Raw genomic sequence first — 24,842 nt, forward strand, 5'->3', positions numbered from 1 at the left:
TTTCACATTTCTGTTACCCGTTGTTTATATTTGGATGAACACTGGTGTAAAATCTGTAGGTCGACAATGCTAGCTAGAAATTGACAAAAGAATAAGATTCTTATAACAATAATTTCTCTATTTGGTCTTATTATTTTGTTTATATGGAAACAATGTAAAGGCTTTATATAACCGAATGCAATTCAAATTCAAAATGCATCAATTTAAGTATGATGTTGCCTGACATAACTTTAAGTAAAATTCAATACTTTTTTTTATACATACCTTTGTATACTTTATTGCAAAAAGTAAAACCCTAACGGGTTAAAATACAAACATAATATACACAAGAAACATACAATACATAAAAACAGTCCTAAACAAGTCAAGTTATTATTAAGATATGACAGTATATATATATATATATATAAAATAAAATCCACATGGATCATTTATCTATCTATATATATATGGTGTGAGTTCGAATCCCGCTGAGGGACGGACAACTTATATATATATATATATATATATATAGCAGTCAGCAGGGTTAAAGAACATCAGTTGTTCGACCTATTAGTCAAATGCGTTTTGTTTAAGTATACTTCTTCACTTTTTTTTGGTCTTTTTACCAGATCCGGATTTCGACATTAAATGTCTCTTCAGTGATGTTAGGGATCGAAACGGTATTTGGAAGGCCATATAAAATGTACTCTCATTTTTAGATAGACTCTTGAATTTTAAGATTCAATATAGGATGAACGGATCATATAAACCGAAGCGAAAATATGATACAAGCCCAAACGAAAAAATATAAACGAGTCTAAATTGAAAACTACGTTCAAACCTATGATTGCGTTGGATAAAAACCGCAATTTTTATACGTGTGCATGTAAAACAAATTTCGTTGTAGAAGGGTCTAAATACTGCACAAACAACATTTTCCAAAAGACGAAAAAAGTGAAGAAGTATATTTAAACAAAACGCATTTGACTAACAGGTCGAACAACTGATGTTCTTTAACCCTGCTGACTGCCATTGGCGATTGCCAAATAAAATTGATCACAAGATGTAACAAAATGGATCTTAATATAAATTTAATACTAAACAGAAAACAATTAACTTGTGCCCACGATGCTATGCCACAAACATAAGGTGTTAATATTTTTTTGTATGTACCAGATCCGGATTTCGACAATAAATTTATCTTCAGTGATGTTATTTATATCGACCTATTCAGTAAATATATATATAGATAAATGATCCATGTGGATTTTATTTTCGGAATAATTTCTAGATAGCCTACAATACTAGACAAAATATCTTTATTGGGATCTAAATCATCTAAAACAGTTTTAAGTTTAGAGTGCGAGTCAAGCCGGTTATAATTAGGATACTGGGTTTTCATTGCATTTATAAGGATATTTCTTATATTACTGTTGATTTGGCACTGACGGAAATAGTGTACCTCATCACCTAAAATTTACAAACTTTACACACTCTCTTTGAATTTAAATTTATATCGACCTATTTAAATAAACTGATCACAGTTACCTGCAGGGGCCTGATTTTCGAAAGTATCATAAGATATGCCATAAAATATATCTTAGGACATATTTTATAATAATCTTATGACCGTTATATAATATGTCATAGAATGTAAATCAAAGCTGTCTTAAAGAGTCATAGCTGCTCTTATGACAGTCATAAGTGAACATTATTTTCTATTACTAGTATTTTAAATAATGATAAAAGGTGATAAATATAAAATGAAAATGAAAAGTTTGAATATATCAATCATTACCATTCTTAATATTTACGAATATTTTACAATCTAATTAAAATCAAATCTCTCACTCGCTCATTTTTAATGCTTGGTCGCTGCGTGAGAGCGTGAGGACCAAAATTCTTTAAAGTTTTGTCAAGTTACGGTCACTTAGAAGGAATTTTGTTAAAAGTTGACATGGGAATAACATTTTATCCCTGTGCTAAAGCTCCTTCGTCGATAATTGATATTTGGATGTTTTTTTTTCAAATTATTTTCGCCATTAATTTTTAATTCACACGTATTGACACCAATTCAAGTCTATGAATCATGTCTCTTCGAGGAACTTTAAATCACATAAAAAATGTGTGAGTAGCATTCCTTGGGAAAAGACTCTTTCGTGTAAGACAAACTATGAAAAAAAAAAAGATTACACGTATATTAGGAGTGAATAATGATTAATTTTGCTCAACCTATAGCTAGTATATAGTATATAAGCGAAATTTGAAAATAAAAGTTCTGATTATAAATTCACCCAAGTGTAGCAGTGTGAAAGTTAAAATTCCGTCATTGTATATTACAATCAGTTTATCATCTTAAAAATGAGGAAAATACAAAATTAAAAAAAATCGTTTATTATATATATTTACTAACATCTGTTGAATGTGCGTTTTTGTTTAATATTGGGTTGTTTAGAATTTGTCAAATGGTGTACGTTATTCCATTTTACGACAGTATAATTAGCTCTCTATGTGTCTGATTTGATCGTCTGGTTGTGTACTTGCCTTATTTAAGGTTTTAGTTACATCTTATTGTATTCAAATTAGTTAATTCAAATCCGTTTTCTGTTGATATTCTTTAGTAATGCATTTTGTGTTTCTGTGAATAATTAGCACAAAACAATTATGTTAGAAGGACAAAAAGTCAAAATCAGGCCATCTAACTTTTCCTTCTAACGTAGTAAACATTGGGAAAAAACAAATCTTAAGACTGCTATTAAATGTGTACATCTTTACATGGAGTGCAAAACAATATTTAAGGAATGACTGTAATATTTGTTCTGTTTATCAAGAAATTAAATTAAAAAATTGGTACATACGAAAATCACGCGTAGCACATGTTTATGTTATTTCTAATGAACTGAAAAAATGTTATAGTCATTACCTATAATTTAATTCGAAATTCCATTTGAAGCTGGAAGAAATCACAAAAAACGTTGATGACGTAACGGTCACTTGACAAAGTTATAGCTATGAGCTGATAGACACAACATAGAAGACGCATAACATTCAAAATTAATTTATTCAATTATAATAAGTCCTATTATAATGCAAAATAATCAAACGTTAACGTAAGTTTCACACACCCGAAGGCTGGAATAATTCATTACCGTTATATAAGTTTTCTTTGTGCTAGCGATAAAACCATTTCTTTTACACCAGTAATCGGTATAGCATTATTACAACATTGATTTCTCTTTTAATCAGAAATGAAATGCTTACCGAATGGTTTTATTAGTTTGATGGTGTAAAACGTAAATACATGAAGTCCGGGTTGAACTGGCCATAAAAGAGGGAGGTTTGGCATGCCACAAAACCAGGTTCAACCCACCATTTTTCCTTTAAAAATGTCCTGTACCAAGTCAGGAATATGGCCATTGTTATATTATAGTTCGTTTCTGTGTGTGTTACATTTTAACGTTGTGTTTCCGTTGTGTCGTTTGTTTTCTCTTATTTTTGAGTGTGAATTCACATTACTATAAGACGTGTCACGGTACTTATCTATCCCAAATTCATGTATTTGGTTTTGATGTTATATTTGTTATTCTCATAGGATTTTGTCTAATGCTTAGTTTGTGTTTTCAATTCAAAAGTGTTATTGTCACCGTGATGACTAACTTGATAATTTCTCAGAGGATTTAGATTCTTGTTTATATGTAAGATGTGAGTCAACTCTTAAACAATAATTAAATTAAATTCTAGATGTATAGCATTTTTGTCTTAACCCAACTACTGTCAGACTTGCATGAAATAATTCATAATCATTCATTTACATTAAATGTATGTTTTCTTACATATGCAAAACGGTTAACTACACCGCTGATTGTACACACATATATTAGTTTAACTTTAGAACAGAAGTTATATGCATACAGGATAAGAATTCAGGTGATTATAACAGTTGAAAACAGAGTCTTAATAAGAGTTCACAATAACACAACAATAAAAATTGAAAAGAAAATCCTTAAAGAAAGCTGAAAGTTACATAAGCTGCTTTGCAATATTGAATTAGATTCTTTGTTTTCGAAAATAATTAATGAGTAAAAACTAAAATCAAAAGTCATCAAACAAATGTAGCATGCTTTATACCTAGGGCAAACAGATGACATGAATTTATTGCGTCTGAAGAATTCCTTCGTGTTCTCAATTCTCTCGTTATCACTTCATTTGTTTTCTCTTTTGATATTTCATTTAAATTCAATTCCGAACCATATTAAGACAACGCTGTTTATAACATGAAAAAAATGTTCTATCAGATATGTCATCGATATCTTAAATAACATGAGCCATTGGCCAAGATAAAAAGTCATCCTTCTTTATCTTGCATCAATAACTTTAAAAACCATTTACTCCCAACCCAAATTTATTGTGACTTTTGTTTTATCAAATAATTGTGACTGGTATACACGCAAGCTATGCCAGGTAAGCTGCTATAGTTATGTATTGTTTGTTGCCTAGAACTTTGTCGACGCATACACAGTTCACTGTTGAAATGATGGATTCCGTGGTGATATGAAATCCGATACAGTAAACACGATGTCAATCTAGTGTTTGAACTGAATTATGAAATTTTGTAATTTTCATATAAGTATCTCAGAGCTTAAATAAGTATTGTGCTTCAATTACCAGCGATTATATAAAAGTAAGGAGATGTGGTATGATTGCCAATGGTGCAGTTTTCCAGCAGAAATCAAATGACATGGATATAAGCAATTAATGATCACCGTACGGTCTTTTACATTGTCGACCATCTTAGTTACAGAAGTAAGGAACATTAAACTAACTTGACAGAACAGATGAATAAATGAAAAAGCATAAGAATAAACTTATCATAGATACCAGGAATAAAATTTAATATCTACGCCAGACGCACGTTTCGTCTACAAAAGACTCATCAGTGACACTTGAATCAAAAATGTTACAAAAGATCAAATAAAGTACGAAGATTTAAGGACCAAAATTCCTAAAAGTTTTGCCAAATAAGGTAATCTATTCCTGAGGTAGAATAGCATTAGTTTTTCCAAAATGCAAAGTTTTGTTAACAGTTAATTTATAATTATAAACATATCAATGATAACTCAAGTCAACACAGAAGTGCTAACTAGTGGGCTGGTGATACCATAAAGTGCTTTACATTTATGTCATTTACAAATAAGGGAAACATAGACAAAAGAATAAAGAAAGATCTAGGAATGTCCTCAAACTTTTTAATAAGTAAATCAGCAAAACTCTATCCCGAATATCTTGTTTAAGTCTGCAATATAACTGTCCAAACTTTTCCGATATCCAAACGTGTACTGCCCTTCTTTGTTAGTACTTTCAGGTCCTTTGTTATACCTTTTCTGTAAAAGATAAAATACGTGTTCATAAAAAGAATATCTGCAGTTCGTGTATTACTCGCAAGTTATAGGTCATTGTATGAAAAAAAGAGAAAATAACAAAAAAATCGAATTCCAAGTTTCATAACGAAAAGTCTGTAATCAAACGAATGGAAATCAACTGTCACATTCCTGACTGTTATTTCAGTCCTCTGTAATGTTTTAATAATATCTACCGTGTTTATTTGAAACCAAACGTTTTTAACCTAGAAAAAATGAACATGTACTTGTTAAAAGGGTGATTTCCTTTTTTCAATAACATAGATAAATCAACACTACTGTTCGCCTTTGATTTAAATTATAAGGAACATATTTGTTTTCTTATCAACACTAATTACCATGAACCTATACAACCTTGTGTGAAAACATTAGTTTCTTACCTGCTGCGGAACTAGTTGGACTATTGTAATACACTAGAGGAACCAATGCGCTACATAAAATTCTTTGGCAACAACAGAAGCCATCTTTAATACAGGAAGTTAGATTGTGACTTAGTTTTATCAAGATCAAATCGGTGAACCTTCTAATGAAAATGTTCTCGATGCTTAAGAATAATAAATCATAATTGAAGATTTTTATTTTATTTAGTAAATGTTGTATTGCTCATCATTTTGGCTGTGTACATTATCTATTTCTATCTGTTATATAATTTTCGAATGACATTGATTACAAAAAGAACCCGTTTAAAATTGATAAATAATTATTTTGAGGACAATAACTTCTATAGGAAGTCAAGTTTGGTCTCCTAATTGTATACTTATTATAATCATTGCTGATTGTTTTTGTTGTTCACCGTTCCTTTTTTTAATTATAGTTTTCAGGATGATAGTCAACTTCGCAAAACTTGTGCTGTGTTCACACCAAACGCCATGTACAGTAAACATGTTTACAATTAGTTTAATGTAATGTACACTGATTTCACATTAAATTTGTTCACATCTATACACCTTCTTTAATTACCTGTACATACGATTTGTTCACACTTTTAAACTATATGTCATTTAAATGTTTATTACGTAGAACTGATGCAATTTTTTCAGACAACTTTTTTAGCAGTTAAGGAACGACCATTTGACTTCAAAAAAGAGGGGTAATGGATTTTTCCTTAAAAAATATTCTAACCCCCAATATGATTAAAAAAAATATTCTCGTCATACAGATGGGAAAAAAATATTCTGAATCCAGAGTTTCTCCATTCACTATAGTGTTAAATATTCAAAAAAAAATTGATTGCTAACATAAATCAAAGAGCTGACAGCTCTGAGGTGGAAGAAGGTGAATAAAAGGTAAATTGATTTACCATAAAAGCAGCCCCACTAACTCAGCCTGCTTTGTTCCATTATTGTTATGACGTATTTTTTTTCTTCAAACAAGAATTTGTCATAAGTACATGGATTTCCCATCCGTACAATCATTTTCTATGTTCAGTGGACTTTGGAAATTAAGTAAAATCTTTAATTTGGCGGAAAATTAGAAAGATCATATCATAAGGAACACATGTGTACTTAGTTTCAAGTTGATTGGATTTCAACTTCATCAAAAACTACCTCGACCATAAACTTTAACCTGAAGCAGGATGGACGGACAGACCAGAAAACATAATGCCCATAAATGGGGCATAAAAATAGTAAGACTTGTAACATACCCCCAACTTTTGAAAGTTCCCATGGTTTTTTTTTTTTTTTTGGTGTGCGACAACAATTTTAAAGGTTACAAAGTGTCATATATGTATGATGAACTTACATGCCTTTTTCTTAAGTCTGTTTGCATGATTTTAGTTATTAAATCGGTAGAAAAGATGAACATATAACTAGCAGACGAGGGTTTATTTTCTTGTGTAAGAATATTAGATGCTTGTTGAAATTCCAATAGTGAATTATGCACAAAGATGAACCTTTAACAGGTTGGGAACAACACTCCAAATGAGGGGTAACCTTCATTGGAAGAACATTACAACCCACTGTTAAAAAAATAGCACCCTTCTATTCATATTATTTGATGAAACTTTCCCCAAGAACTATGCATCTATCAAGTATTAAATGGTCAAAACATGTCAAAAGATTGTTGTGATGTTTCTAGACTTATGTCTTCTTTATTAATTTGACCCCTCATTTAGAAAATTTGTACCAAATATAATGAATTTTACCACTTTTGAGTGAAAAATCTTTAAAATTTTCTATCTTTTTTTATCAACAGTAAAATGACACCTTGTTTTAGGGACAGTCCCTTATTTAAGGGACAGCATTCATAATGGGGGAGGGGTGTCCAAACCTGTTTGTTGGACTTTTTGAAAAAAGTAGTACATTGTCCTTTAAATGATTTAATTGAATACAAAAATAAAATATGTTACAACAAGTATTATGTCAATAAATTAGTGAAAAAAAAACTTTTTATTTTTATTATCATTGAATTTTGTCAATCAGCCATGCTTTTATCCTTAAGCTGTGTAAGAACCTGCTTGCAGATGAAAATTCACATGCCATGTTCACCATTTTCGCTGACTAGATGAAAACAACACAAGTTTAAAAACTAGCATGTAAGAATAATCTTCAGTGAAAACGTTTTTGATTGGCCTATTAATTAATCATGAGAAACACAGAATTTGATTGGCTGAACACATTGGGAACAAAATAAGGAACAGATGACTTTCACTAAATAGGATTTCGTATTATTATTTTTTTAATAAATGCAAGGACGTATTATAAAACGTTATTGTTTAGAGCAAAGAGAATGAACACAGGGCGAACGTACTGTACGGGCGAAAGAACTCAGGACGAACAGAACCAAGGGCGAACATTAAAACAGGGCGAGTTGTCCAGATACCAAATTAACGCATGCGTACTACAAATATCTACATTAAAACATCCTGTTACAAGTAAACAAATAACGTTTATGAAGATGAGATGAAATCTAATAATTTACATAAATAAAAGGGTACATATTAACGATAGTGATTGTTTTTCAACCCTAATTTACAAATTAAATGATGCAGATGCTTAATCATGTGTACAAATCGGTGTCAGGAATCAGAAGTTGTTATGAAATTGTCATACACAGAAACGAATGCGGCATACGGAGGCTCAATGATTTTAAAGTCGGCACCATAGGCCTTCAGAAGACTTGAAGTCTTCTTCCACCAAAACCTGAATAAAACGGCGTTAGCGAAAAAAAATTCTGACTTAGAAAAAAATATATATACCCTGCACCTTTTTTTTTTAACTTAAGTGGTTGCTCCTTAATGGAAGCAATTGTGATGATTTTCAGTAGTTTAAAGATACTAAAGATGTCTCGATTACGCATTAGAAAAAGTAGTCTGAAGCAGCGTGCTTACAGACGAAGAAAAAGGATTGAGATGTTAAGGATCACTACATTTCTATCTTTTCTGTTTGGTTCGAATGGTATTTCTTCTCTAAGGAGTATTTAGCAAAGGGAGGGGGTAATGTTTTATTTTTTTATTTCTATTGTATTTAATGGATATGAGATACTAGACAAACACTACAATTTACTTCACACTTTTTTTAGTAATGCATTTATGAGTAAATCGATGTTTGAGTAAAGACCAGTGGCAAATATTTCCGTGTACGTCCAGTTGATTCGGAAAGACCTTTTCAAATGAATTATGTGTACCGAAATGATGATGCTCTAAGTCTTGATAGGAGTTAATAAAGCTACCCGAAGTTTTTTTTATAACAAATTAATATATCAAGTTTAGACAAAAATTTCTGTAAAGAACTTTATTAATAATTGTTGTCAATATCAATTTTATTCAGAAATCGTTTCTTCCTTTAATTTACATGGTAAAATTAATGTTCTAAATGCCTAGTTTTGTGTACACTTAACCTACACAAGGCCTACATTGACTATCGATTGCATGTAGACTAAACATGATTTACACTACATGTAAACATTAAGTTTTATTAATGGGAACGTAATTGTGTTTAGTTTACGTGTGAGTTACACTAACACAACACCGAGTTTAGGTCAATGGGGACACGGCCATAGGCACTGTAAAAATGATCATAATAGGACAATAACGGCTTCGATAAGTTACCAATCAAGTATATTTATTTATAGATCTTGCTTTACTAATATTTCAGTTGTAAAATAGTTGCGATAAGATACCAAAATTGGTGAAAATTATTGCCTTTTAAGATAAATTAAGAGATAACTGTATTGTATTTGAAGCTTTAAGGACGTCCATCGGTAGTTTTACTGTCGCAAATTTAGTTTACCTGGCGACGCGTAGCGGAGACAGGTAAACGAGTATTTGCAACAGTAAAACTACCGATGGACGTCCGCAAAGCTTCAAATACAATACAGTTATCTCTATTCTAATGCAAAACAAATTCACAATTAAATTTCAATCATTATTTCAGTGTAAAATCTTCATTAAAGAAAATTCCGCGAAAAGCTGTTATCTTCTTTGGTCCCTACACTAGGTGACGTCATAGATTTGCTTCCGGCGTCAAACATAAACACCGGGCGTTTTCTGGTTTCTGTGCCGCTTCAGAATGTAATAAAATTTGATAAAAAGAAGATTTTTAGGTGCAACATGTGAGTTTTTTGGCTTATTATTGTAGAAATTACATGTCAATACATTCAGCAATTCAAAATGTCGGCTTCCTTAGTTACAGACAAGGAGATAGAGAATTTTACGCTAACTGTCATCCAATCAGAACCATTGATACAAAATAATCGCATTAGAATTACTCTTTACGCAGTCATTTCTTAATTTCGGTCACGTTTGCTTGTTTGCAAATCTTATTTTGATAAACATATTTCCTGCTTAAATTTTCTCTTTATTTTCCATAGTTTTCTATCTGCACGCCAGGCATGGGGCGAATTACATTGCAATGCATTATATTACAATTGCCTTTGCAAAGTAATGCATTGAATTACTCATTAAATTTGTAAATTCAAAAAATTCAAACATTTTGAAAAACAACATGAAGTCATAAAAGATTCTAGCATATGCAATAACTGTTCTGTATTCATATCAAATATAAATATCAAGTAAAACCTTTATTCAATACACCTTTTACATTTAAACATAATTAGGGTTTCAATGTTCTGTGTTTTCACTTAAAAGTAAGTACAGAGATGAAGTTTAATATTTATTTTAACTGATGTTAACTTCACTTTTATAAATATGGCGTATACATATACATTTGTTGTATTAATTTCAATCAAAAATATTTACTGAGTATTCCTTTTCTGGTTGAATAATAAACAAAGAGCTCAATTTATCAATTGATGAACAAGTGTAAAAATGGTGAAAAGATTGACTGTAAAACAAAATAATTAGTGTTTTATGACACTGGTCAGTTTTCTGTTATTAGATCATGACAAGCTATTCATTGATGTTTTGACAACAATAAAACACTTTTACAGTAATGTTTTTCAAATCAAAATATCAATATCTAAGTGATTATGTTCTTTTAAAATTAATCCAGAAACCTTAAATTCTACTTGAGCTAAATCTTCAACAATCTGTGAAGGATATATAGTATGTCAATGAGTAATACCATGTAATTCAATGTAATGCATGCAATTACACAACTTTTTCCTCAGGTAATGCCTTAAATTACAAATTCATGAAATGCAAAAATTGATGCAATACACATTACATGCAATTGATTGGGAAAATGTAATGCATTACCAAGCATTACAATTACAAATTTGCAATACCCCACACACATTTTTTTAAATAAAAGAAATAAAAACGTTATATTAAGCATCCCAATAAATTGAACATGTCTAATTTGTAAGGACCGCGCACCTGGCGTACACAAATTTAATCCTTGTATCTATGATGAGTTGAATTATAATGATACATTTACATCTTATGTTTCAATATTATCTAACATAACAAATTAAGACGACAAATTAATAAGACCAGATAACTTACGAATAAACTAAAATACTAGTAGGCCAGTGTTTTACAATATGTCAAACTCGTAAAATCATCGTTTTTATTCTTGTAGACATTGAAAGCGCTAAAGCTTACACTAAGTTCCCTTTGATAGCATCAGCTCAGTAGTAAGTACTTCGGTACCGACCTAAATTGACTAAATTTTATTAATTTTGAAATTATCAAAAAGATAGTTTCTAATCCTTTATTCAAAGTTGACATTGGATTTTACTATTTTTCAGGTCCTCTTTTGTGACATCGCTCCTCAACTGCTTGTGTTCTTTTATTGAACATGTAGATCCTTGGTTTTTAAATAATCAGCTTTAAGCGTTGCTGATGAAGGTAAATCCAGATAAACTCTTCAGAAGCATGCATTTATAAAGTGATGTTTCCATTTTTTATACCAATGAAATAATAAGGATATTATCCAGCACCGCTCGAATATAGCTATCTTATGGTTTAAATCAAGAACAATCAACCTCTTATTTAAACATTTTTATCAATTTAAGACTTAATTTTGTTAATATTTTTTGTTCTGAAAAACAATGCGTAATATAGAGTTAAACATACAACACGATTAAATATGCTCTTAAAGATATACTTTACCTTAGAAAATTTTACAATCTGTTTAACATCTACAGCATTCATTTGTAGAACACTCCTCCATGCAACGACAGCAATTGGCTAAAGAAATAGAAAAATAACAAAATATGGTTAAGAGGTGCCATTGGTTTATTAAGATTTTTATAATTTTTAGCTGGTATTTCTTTTTGCATCCCAAAAGCAATACATTTGATATGTGTGAAACCTGATTCAAATTAACTGTTATCATGTAGCGATTGGGATCATCAATTTTAAACTTGCAAATGTGACAATGTTTTTAAGAATTTGTGGTCATCAATACTGTTCAACTTTATTTGGCCTTTTTATCTTTTTTTATTAGAGCGTAAATGATGAGTCTTTTGTAGACGAAACGCGCGTCTGGCGCAAATACAAAATCCAATCCTGGTATCTATAACGAGTTTATCTATCACAGTTTGCTATACAAATTGAAAATAACGAGTTTAACTTCTAATCAAATTTTATTGGAATATGTTTTCAAAATATGTAAAACTTTACACTTACCATGTCTCTAGGTAAGGAATAAGGCGTCATTACATACTTCTTGACTTTGGCTTTCTTCACTGCTTTTCTCAGTTGTTTAATTTGACTACTCTCCAGGCATGGATTATACAAGAAAATTATACCACCGTGCTGAAATAAATCAAACATATATAACATATATTATTTAAACATTGAGGTCAAATATAAGCATAAGGAAATCAGTTACATATACATTGATATACAAATAGCAGAATGAACTAATATTAAGTTCTATATATATATATCTTTTTAAAGGAAAAACAAATCCATGAATACCAAAGGAACAAAGCCGTTAGCGCTACATTTCATCTTGATAGTATCTGAAACTACAGATTAGTGTATGGTCTTCAACAATAAAAATAAACTGCATTATAAGTTATACAAGTATTGGAAAAACACAATGAAACAAAAACGACATAATTTAATGTTGTAATACTGACTAGTGACTAGAAATAGCATGTGTCACACATCAATGTCTTTATGCATCTTCAACAATGGATAATCTCCAACAGTATGAAAAGGAGAAGACTTCATGACAAAATCTCTTTTGTCGATTTTATTTTGCTGAATATGTTTACTGGTTAAGAGTTTTCTCTTCATTCTGAAGTTTTTCCCAAAGAAATCGTCATTTAGAAAGTAAAAGAACTTCAAGGAAACATTTAAATGGGAAAGTCCCTTACCAATGGCAAAATCACAACAAACGAATGGAAACAACTTTCATATTTCAGACTTTGTACAGGCATTTCCTCATGTAGAAAATGATGGGACAAATTTGGTTTTATAGCTCGCTAAACCTCTTACTTGTATGAGCGTCGCATACAATTCCGTTATATTGACAACAATGTGTGAACATAACAAACACTCCTTAAATGAATCTACTACTTATAACAATTAGGCAAAATTTGATTTATTTGTAGATCTTGACATATTAATCACTTTTGCAATTTAGGATGTCTTTATATATTTTAAAGTTTTCAAGATAATTGGTAAAAACGCAAAATTGTATAAAAATCGTTATTAAAGAGCAAGAAAGAATCGGCAATTTTGTCTTATTTTTTTAGATTTGCCGTGTTAATCATTTTTGCACTTTAATAAAATTAACGGTACCAATTTTCTTGCACCAGATGCTCATTTCAACAATACATGTCTCTTCAGTGATGTTCGTGGCCAAAATATTTGAAATCCAAAGCTTATATAAAAAAATGAAGTGCTATAATCCAAAAGGTCCAAAACGTATAGCCAAATCCGTGAAAGGAATCAGAGCTTTGCATGAGGGAGATACATTCCTTAATTTATAATAGTTTCTATCATTTTGTAACAGCAAATTTTAATAACACAAAAAAGCCGTATTTTCATGCCAGTACTCGCTACTGGGCTGGTGATACCATCGGGGACTAATAGTCACCAGAAAAGGAATCGACCCAGTTGTAGTAATAAAATTAACGGTACCAATTTTCTTGCACCAGATGCGCATTTCGACAATACTTGTCTCTTCAGTGATGCTCGTGGCCAAAATATTTGAAATCCAAATCTTATATAAAAGATGAAGAGCTATAATCCAAAAGGTCCAAAAAGTATAGCCAAATCCGTGAAAGGAATCAGAGCTTTGCTTGCAGTTTCGCATGTCTGGATTGGTTTTAAGATATTTTACAAGTCTTAGAGCGCCAAAAAATTGGTAAACATCGTCTTTAAAAGACAATAACATCTATCAGAATACGTCTGACAGTTTGATGTAATAAACAGTAGGTATATCTCAACTTTCTGAACATTTCTGCCATGCCTTTCTATTTATTGCGGTTTTCTGGTTTTTCTCGTTTTCTAGACAAAAATTGTATTTTTACCCCTATGTTCTAAATGTCATGTCTACAAATGTAAGTTAGTAATCGGGGTAATGAGACACATTTATTAATTTAGATACTCCAATGATGATGATGATTAAGTTTGGTTAATTTTGTCTCTGTAGTTTCAGATGAGAGGATTTTTGTAACATTGAACAGACGTTGACAGATGAATACGGACCTGCTAATGAAACATAACCACTTGAGCACTTGACCGACAGTGTTTTCGAGCTAAACATGTTTGTTCCTGCTTAATCATATTCAATGGTGTAACAAAATAACATTAATATGAAATATGAAAATCATTAATAACGGACTTAACTTTTACCGTTAGAAAAAAAGAGAGACAAATGCCCTATACTGATCTTCGATTCCTGAGTTACTGAAAGAGGGACGAAAGATACCAAAGGAACAGTCAAACTCATAAATTTAAAACAAACTGACAACGCCATGGCTAAAAATGAAAAAGACAAACAAACAACAGCACACACGACACAACATAGAAAACTAAAGAATAAACAACACGAACCCCACCAAAAAACTAGGGGTGATCTCAGGTGCTCCAGAAGGGTAAGCAGATCCTGCTCCACATGCGGCAAGTCCTATTTTTAAAGATTAGTTATCAATGTTTTTCAATTTATGTATCAATCAGTAGAATTCCCATAAATTAATTAGAAAGAAATCATACAAACTCGAGGAAAAAATGACCTTGCGCTTCGTCTATCAGGAAAAATATCAAGTATACATGTCATAGATATTCTTCGGAAAGTATGACCTTGTGTATTGGTAAATAAGTATTTCAAGTGTATATGGCGAGGGCGGTGTTTTGTTAAAGGCAGTTCATCCGAAATGTAATTCAAACTCGTTCTGTAACTCATAAGTATACACAAAGAAATACACTATTAGCTCAATATGCATAAGCAACACATCGATATCTTTACAAATGTTGGATATACGAAGGAGGAGTTTGTTAGGTAGGTACATGTAAGTAATAAATCGGACTTGCTGTTGTTAATGCAAGTACTAGAAACTGGTATAGCTTCTTCCATCTGTCGTCAGTTATGTCATATGAAACGAGCTTTTTGTGATTTTAATATTAAGAAAATCATTGAACCAAGGGATGCATGTTTACTAAACAAATTCATATGTTCGAATTTATTTCACATTCATCCCTAATCCATTATGTATAAAAGCAATGGTAGTATACCGGTATTCAAACGTCATAAATCGATTTAGAAAAAAAACCAAATTCGGGTTATAAGCTTAGACCGAGGGAAACACATCAATTATATGAGGAAAACGAAGGAACACTGAAGTGCAACTACAAATCAACATACATTAAAACGAACTACTTGATTACAATTGCCATATTCATGACTAGGTACAGGACAGTATAATCGACAAAAAAGTTAAATCGTGGATAGTTGGTCGAAAACCTTGACTGTTAGTTAACGTTCGGGTTTTCATGGAGCAAAGTTCTTTTGAGGCTAATTCTATATTTTCCATACGTTCCCATTTGTTATTTCAACCTTTTATTCGCAGTTGTTAAATGATTTGGTGTGTCAAAATTTCTTTCACAATCGGTTTTTATTATCTTCAGTAATCATTTAACTTTTTCCATTACGGTTTTCTTTTAGGTGGACAAGACTTATAAGAAAGCAATATGAGTACGTGAAGACAAGAGAGGTTAATTTGTTATTTTTGAACGATCATATGACTTTCAGTAAGTAAAGTTGATTAAAAAGGTAGATCCAATTTTCGGATATTTTTTTTTTTTTATCTCAGATGATCCTTTTCTATAAATAGTTTACTGTTGTCTAGAATTCCCTATATCACTTATATGCGTGTCTACTTTCAAGTAACAACAATTTTAAGTAATATATAGCATCACGTATTAGATTGATAACAGACAATATCCAAAATAAATTGCAAAATGTCTATTAAAAGTAAATCCTTTTTATATGTGATATTATTAAATGATATGAGCAAATAAGCCATAATAAGGATAAATCAACATGTGCAATACTGAAAACGTTCCACTGTCGATATCAATCAAGATCTAATATTGCTCTTCGGACAGGACCAATACGGAAAAAACCAGGGCCAATACAGAGAAGAGCGGGATGAAAGCCGTAATTGCCCTAGGGCTAATACAGGACGTTTACTTCAGGTTTTCAATTTTCTTACGCCATTACTTAACTTTGGAAGTATCGTTATGCATCGTTATGCATAAAAACATTTGAATAATATTTTTAAAATGAAAATAATAAAATAAACAGGTTAAATGATGTGTTTTGTAATGTCTTCAAAGTTTTGAAACGGAAAAAGCAGGACCAATACAGAAAAAAGCGGGGGGAAAGCCGTATTGGCCCATGGGCAAATACGGGACGTTCAATTTTCTTATAATCATTAGTTTAGTTTAGTTTAAACATATTTATTTATAGTGGATTGGGAAACAAGTTTTGCAACTTATATTAATCCCTTTCCATTTTGCGGGTGCGAGTGCTGCCTTGTAGCGGCATTAGCCTGCTCTTTTTCGAAATCTACAAGGGTGTCTTTAACGTGCAAGAGATGTGTCTCTCTCTTAACACGGGTCAGCCATTTATCGGCCCCTTCCGACGGACTACCATCGTTTCCTCGAGACCATACTCGCAAATGGTGTGTCAAGGGAGAGCCGAAAATTCAGTTCCTGAAATTTTCATCCCAGACGGGAATCGAACCAGGAACCTTTGTGTTAGTAGTCCGATGCACTAACCACTACACCACGGCTCTCTTATAATCATTTAATAAAAGTGTAATGAACTTGCTGTTTCTGTATTGGCACTGGTATAGATTCTCGGTCTCGATACAGCAAACCTTGAATATATTTCAGTGCCAATACAGAAACAGCCAGTTAATAATATTAACTCACCTTGGATTAAGATTTTAAGTACATGTAGAATTTACAATATGTACCTCAAATTGTCTTTATTAGTGATATTTTGGAAACTTTAACTATTTGTTGAATGAATAAATGCAACATGGTTTTCTACATATCGTTATCACTCTGAGGGGAAAAAATAGGGGAGATGATTATACGCAGATATCTTTCTCAAGTCGTTTTGAAAAGAGGTACAAATCATCGAGGTTCGAAAATTAAGACAAAATATATTCAACTTAAGGCTCTCCTGAGGTAGGCTGCAAACTCGATCTCTTATATCTTGAATTGTTCAGAGAAGAAAGTCGGAAGATAACAAACGGATGTTCAAACTCATAAGTCGAAACACAATGACAGTACCATGGCGAAAAACAACTATTTACAAAACGCAGAGATATCGAAAGACTAAGCAACACGAATCATTAGAAATAAAAAACGATAGGATACGCAGATATGGATCAATTGTATCTTAAATTCGGTGATAAATTCAAAATGCTGATGTCAAACTTAGTATTCAAGGTAATGATAATTCGAACATGTGTTTTATTATTTTAAAAAAGATATTCCATAACGGCCAACCAACGAATCTATAAAGGGATTTCTTCAACAGAGATGCTATATGAACATTTTGTTTGTTGATTTTTTTAAATGAGCGTCCATATGTTACACATTTTGATTATTTATCCAACCATTGTATGATTCTGTAGATTTACACTCACCTCAGCGTTATGTAGCCATCTTTGAGGCGGACAATATGCATATTCACCATACTTTGCCCAAAGTGGACGGTGATCGCCACTGAAACAACGAAAGGCACATAAATCGAATGAAAACAAGTATTACGAATTGTGTATATTTTTATCAACACGATTGCCCTCCATTAGTTATATATAAAGTTGATTTCTTTGATTGGTCGTTTTTACGTCATGCCGGTTTAGTCATTTCACCTCGTTTTTACGTAATATGAATAATATTGAAATATTTTGAAATAAAGGAATGTACCCCTATTGTAAATAACTTTGAATTTGTCGGTTTGAACCTTGATATATAAAAAAGAAGATGTGGTATGATGGCAATGAGACAACTGTCCACAAGAGACCAAAATGACACAGACATTAACAACTATAGGTCACCGTACGGCCTTCAACAATGAGCAAAGCCCATGCCGCATAGTCAGCTATAAAAGGTTCCGATAAGACAATGTAAAACAATTCAAACGAGAAAACTAACGGTCTTATTTATATAAAAATAAATGAACGAAAAACAAATTTGTAACACATCAACAAACGACAACCACTGAATTACAGTCTCATGACTTGGGACAGGCACATACTCAAATAATGTGGCGGGGTTTAAGTCGTTTTCGAGGATATCAGTATCGAGTTTTCAACATTTTTCTAAAATTTGTGTCCTAGTATCTATGTGGAGTTTATTTACAACTACTGGGTCGATGCCACTGCGGGTATAGGTTTTCATCCCACCCCACATCCACCTCCAAGGTATCACCAGCAAAGTAGTCAACACTTATATGTTAACATAGATTATTATTGATATTGATAATTATAATCAATTGTTTACAAAATTTTGATTTTATACCCTATGAGTATTTGGCAAAACGTTTCGGAATTTTGGGTCAGAAATGCACTTCAACTTCCTAATTTATTTGACCTTGTTAATTTTTTTCATTCAAGTGTCGCCCATTAATCATTTATAGACGAAACTCGCGTCAGACGTATACAGTTTTAGTTATATGGTCATTTCTATAAATTCCCTGTTTAAAAGCGTATCAATTATTCGAAATAATTAGGATTTTCTTATCCCGAGCATAGATTACCTTAGTCATACTTCGAACACCTTTTTGGAATTTTGGGTCCTCAATACTCTTCAACTTCATACATGTTTTGCTTTCTAACCATTTTGATCTGAGCGTCACTGACGAAATGCGGGTCTAGCATATCAAATTATAAGCCTGGATTTTTAGAAGCGAGTAAAGTCGTATGTTAGTAATCTGTAAGTTGCCGATTGTGTCCTTTTATCGATTACTTAGAAGTAAAATTGAGAATGGAAATGGGGAATGTGCCAAAGAGACAACAACCCGACCATAGAGCAGACAACAGCAGAAGGTCACCAACAGGTCTTCAGTGCAACGAGAAATTCTAGCACCCGGAGGCGTCCTTCAGCTGGCCCCTAAACAAATACATACTGGTTCAGTGATAATGAACACCATACTAAACACCAAATTGTACACAAGAAACTAAAAGTTAAAATAATACAAAACTTACAAAGGCCAGAGGCTCCTGACTTGGGACAGGCGCAAAAATGCGGCAGGGTTAAACATGTTTGTGAGATTTCAACCCTCCCCCTATACCTCTAGCCAATGTAGAAAAGTAAACGCATAACAATACGCACATTAAAATTCAGTTCAAGAGAAGTCGGAGTCTGATGTCAGAAGATGTAACCAAAGAAAATAAACAAAATGACAATAATACATAAATAACATCAGACTACTAGCAGTTAACTGACATGCCAGCTCCGGACTTCAATTAAACTGATTGAAAAATTATGTCTTCATCATATGAATATCAGGCACAATCCTCCCCGTGAGGGGTTTAGTATCATACCATCATAACATATATGATAAGAACATAACCCGTGTCATGCCAACAACTGGTTTATTAATAATAAATGTGTTTAGTTCCGATGCAAAGACCCTATAAGTGAATCAATATTAACGCCAAAATATGCAATCTTTAATGACCTGACAACAGTATCGTAACTATTTCCCTTCTTAATAAGTCTATTTAAAGGTTTTGTTAGCTTCTGAGGTGAATACTGACATTTTTGTGCTTTATAAAGAATATTTCCATAAAATATTGGATGTGAAATACCTGAACGTATAAGAAGTCTGCATGTTGAGCTATATTTACGAATGATGTCCTTATACCGATGATAGAATGAAATTCAAAACAGTGTGGCTCTGGCCATTGATTAACACATTAAATTCATCCATTGACTGGGACAATTTACGTGAACGTTTGTCTGTAACGACCACTGTTCACGACGTACCTACGATAGACATTTAAACTGTGGGGTCACCAAAGGTTTTTTTAACGCCTTTAATTATAAAATAATTCGAAAAATTAATCAGGAATAACCTTTATGTTTTGATTTATATAATTGATATAAATCAAAACATCGCGTTATTTCTGATTAATTTTTCGAATTACTTTATTAAGGTGTTGAGAACCTTTGGTGACCCAATAGTTTAAGTGTCTTTAAAAAGTACATAGTGAGCAGTGGTCGTTACATACAAACGTTCACCTAAATTGTCCCAGTCAATGGATGAATTTAATGTGTCAATCAATGGCCACAGCCACACTGTTTTGAATTTCATTCTAAAATTTAGTAAATGTTTTGACTAGTTTGTGATATCGAAAACCCTGGTGTAATAATTTTTCAGGAATACATAAATTTCTCTCGTTAAAATCTAAAACATTGTTACATACACGAGCGAATCGTACAAGTTGAGATATATAAACACCGTAAGATGGTGACAAGGGAACGTCACCATCTAAAAATGGAGTACATATTGTATGAGTGTAGATTTAGAACACATATGATGCGTGCATAGCAAGCGTGCTCAAACTGTCAACGTTCTCCCTGAACTTTTGGGAGTTCTTGTGATTTCTACATTTTTCGTTTTTTTTTTTAAATCGGTTTGGATATTGAACATTGGTAAACTCAAAAAAGAGATGATTTTTCATATCCTATCGTTAATTATCCATTTTTAGATGGTAACGTTCCCTTGTCCATATCTTACAGTGTTTATATATCTAAACTTGTACGATTCGCTCGTGTATGTAACAATGTTTTAGATTTTAACGAGAGAAATTTATGTATTACTGAAAAATTATTACACCAGGGTTTTCGATATCACAAACTAGTCAAAACATTTACTAAATTGTATCATCGGTATAATTAACTATCAAAGGTACAAGGATTATAATTTAGTACGCCAGACGCGCGTTTCGTCTTCATAAGACTCATCAGTGACGCTCATATCAAAATATTACTAAAGCCAAACAAGTACAAAGTTGAAGAGCATTGAGGATCCAAAATTCCAAAAAGTTGTGCCAAATACGGCTAAGGTAATCTATGCATGGGATAAGAAAATCCTTCGTTTTTCTAAAAATTCAAAGTTTTGTAAACAGGAAATTTATTAGAATGACGACATTATTGATATTCATGTCAACACCGAAGTGTTGACTACTGGACTGGTGATACTCTCGGGGACGAAACGTCCACCAGCAGTGGCATCGACCCAGTGGTGTAAATAACTATCAAAGGTACCAAGATTATAATTTAGTACGCCAGACGCGTGTTTCGTCTTCATAAGACTCATCAGTGACGCTCATATCAAAATATTAATAAAGCCAAACAAGTACAAAGTTGAAGAGCATTGAGGATCCAAAATTCCAAAACGTTGTGCCAAATACGGCTAAGGTAATCTATGCCTGGGATAAGAAAATTCTTAGTTTTTCGAAAAATTCAAAGTTTTGTAACAGGAAATTTATTAAAATGACCACATTATTGATATTCATGTCAACACCGAAGTGTTGACTACTGGGCTGGTGATTATTCGTAAATATAGTTCAACATGCAGACTTCTTATACGTACAGGTATTTCACTTCCAATTTTTTATGGAAATATTCTTTATAAAGCACAAAAATGTCAGTATTCACCTCAAAAACTAACAAAAACTTTAAATAGACTTATTAAGAAGGGATATAGTTAAGATACTGTTGTCAGGTCATTAAAGATTGCATATTTTGGCGTTAATATTGATTCACTTATAGGGTCTTTGCATCGGAACTAAACACATTTATTCAAAAACCAGTTGTTGGCATGACACGGGTTATGTTCTTATCATATATGTTATGATAGTATGATACTAAACCCCTAACAAGAATGACTGTGTCCGATATTCATATGATGAAATCATAATCTTTCAATCAGTTTAATTGAAGTCTGGAGCTGGCATGTCATTTAACTGCTAGTAGTCTGTTGTTATTTTGTTTATTTTCTTTGGTTACATCTTCTGACATGAGTAAAATTTTACAATGTTTACATTGATGAGATGTTGGATAAATATTAAAAAAGTGAATATTTTAATTTGTTTACGTAATGGAAATATCAGATGGTTTTCGATATTGGTTCTTTTTAAACATGCAAAACCAATAGGAGTATGAATTTCATAATTTGAAAAACATGACATTGATGCACAAAAAGCGGTTTGTTTAATGCGCTCTGTGGAAAAGGTTATGAAAAAATAAACAATGTATATAAACGAACCAATTATATTTTTGATACGATTGTCACTTTTCTATTCCTTGAAAAATGTATCCTTCCTTAATTAAAAACAGTATGCGTTTCATTATCAAAATATCTTGTGACAATCATGTATATAAAATTACGGGCTATTGTGAGAACATGTTTATCGTCATAAATAGTATCGAATTGCAATGTATATTGGAAGCGTAAACAAAATATCTGTATTTTAATTAGATTGCTATAAAAGTTTATCTTTGCATTTAATCAGCAAGTCAACAAGGTATCATCTAATGATGAAACAACCAAGCATCTTGTGGATGAAAAAACGTTCTTGAAAATATCAGGAAACAGTGGAATACAAGTAATTGCAATCAGCAAGCCTTGATGATATCAAGACTAGTCAAGGTTTTGAAGCCTTAAATATACCCTATTCAGACTAACGTCGTGCCATTGATATCAATCACGGTTATGAAGGCTTTATAAAAAAAACCCTAATCTATATTAGGTGACGTCACATGAAATTTACTAAATTTTATCATCGGTACAAGGACATCATTCGTAAATATAACTCAACATGCAGACATCTTTTATGTTCAGGTGTTTCACATCCCATCTTTTATGGTAATTTATTTCACAAACATGTCAGTATTCACCTCAAAAGATAACAAAACTTTTAAACAGACTTATTAAGAAGGGATATAGTTTCGATACTGTTGTCAGGTCATTAAAGATTGCATATTTTGGCTTTAATATTGATTCACTTATAGGGTCTTTGCATTGGAATTAAACCCATTTAATTTAAAACTAGTTGTTGACATGAAACAGGTTATGTTCTTCTCCTATATTTTATGATGATATAATACTTAACCCCTAAGGTCAAATAAAAATATATGTGTGGTTCCAGTGACCCTACCTTCCCTACTTTTTCGTCTTGAAATTAGCTTACCCTAAAGATTTTATTGTCATTTTTCATTAAGTACTGTTAAAGTCAGAATGATGCTCCCATAGACTCAATGTAAAAAACAAATCCCTCCCTACCTACCCTAACTTTTTTTCAGATGTAACTGGACTCGCACATACTATTTTATTTGGCCTAACGGGAGGAATTGTGCCTGATATTCATATGATGAAGACATAATCTTTCAATCAATTTAATTGAGGTCTGGAGCTAGCATGTCAGTAACTGATAGTAGTCATTATTATTGTTGTTATTTATGTATGATTGTCAGTTTGTATATGTTCGATTGTAACATCTTCTAACATCGGACTCGGACTTCTCTTCAACTGAGTTTTACTGTGTATAATGATGTGCATTTGTTTTTCCACATTGGCTATAGGTATAGATGGAGGGTTGAGATCTCAAAAAACATGTTTAACCCCGCCGCATGTTTGAGCCTGTCCCAAGTCAGGAGTGTCTGGCCTTTGTTAGGGTGATTTTTAATTTTAGTTTCTTTCTTGTGTATAATTCAATATAATATTTTAGTATGACGTCCATTATCACTGAACTAGTATACTTATTTGTTTAGGGTGAAAGCTGAAGGACGCCTCAGGGTGCGGGAGTTTCTCGCTGCATTGAAGACCCATTTGTGGTCTTCGGTTGTTGTCTGCTCTATGGTTGGGTTCTTGTCTCTTTGACATATTCCCCATTTCCATTCTCAATTTTATCTACTTAAGATTCATTTTAAAGTGTACTGTATATAATACGCCTTTTTTTCTATATAAAAAAATGTATAAACCCTTAACCAATATAATTCCTCGAGGAGAGCTGTTTGGATTAAATTGGTGTCTCGGATATTGAAAAAATCTTATGATATTATCTATCGTGTTGTATCTTGTTCAGGTGTAAACTTCATTGAGGGTAAATAAAGATTTATATTATGACAATAACACGACACTGATTCACAAAAAAATAACTAAAAGTTTCTAATTAATGATGGAATGAATTATAAAAAAGAAAATTTCTTTGTCGTAGAAGTCGTAATAAAACAGAAAACCATGTTCTTATAACGATGAAAGTGAATACGTAAAAAGAAATAAAACCAATAAATAATGTATTAAGATTACATTCAATGAAATTGCAAAAGATTCTATTACTCAGTCATGTAAATCAATGCAAAATAGACGATTAACCAACCTATGAAACCATACATCACAATATGAAACAACGTACCTGGATGGTATAGTTCGGTTGTAAACAATTCTTTTGTTCATGCACATATGCATCGCCTGCAAGATAAAACTGTTACAATGATTACAGGAGAAGCCATATACTTTACTCAAGACGTTGAAACTTTGTAATGAC

At 32.0% G+C, this 24,842-nt stretch overlaps 1 protein-coding gene across 4 annotated transcripts in view; it reads right to left on the bottom strand.

Annotated features, from left to right (window-relative positions):
- Positions 1-5,211: 5,211 nt before the first annotated feature.
- Positions 5,212-24,842, bottom strand: part of LOC143076128 (uncharacterized) — a 34,661-nt gene continuing 15,030 nt past the window's right edge. For all 4 annotated transcript variants that reach the window (XM_076251781.1, XM_076251779.1, XM_076251780.1 and 1 more), the window contains exons 5-9: positions 24,711-24,766; positions 17,928-18,006; positions 12,436-12,564; positions 11,917-11,994; positions 5,212-5,363 (exon numbers count right to left, since the gene is read on the bottom strand). In XM_076251781.1, the coding sequence (XP_076107896.1) occupies positions 5,241-5,363; positions 11,917-11,994; positions 12,436-12,564; positions 17,928-18,006; positions 24,711-24,766 (465 nt within the window). In that variant the 3' untranslated portion in view covers positions 5,212-5,240. The remainder of the gene's footprint in view (positions 5,364-11,916; positions 11,995-12,435; positions 12,565-17,927; positions 18,007-24,710; positions 24,767-24,842) is intronic.

This window comes from Mytilus galloprovincialis, chromosome 5, assembly GCF_965363235.1.
Source record: "Mytilus galloprovincialis chromosome 5, xbMytGall1.hap1.1, whole genome shotgun sequence".
Taxonomy (NCBI): Eukaryota; Metazoa; Mollusca; class Bivalvia; order Mytilida; family Mytilidae; genus Mytilus; species Mytilus galloprovincialis.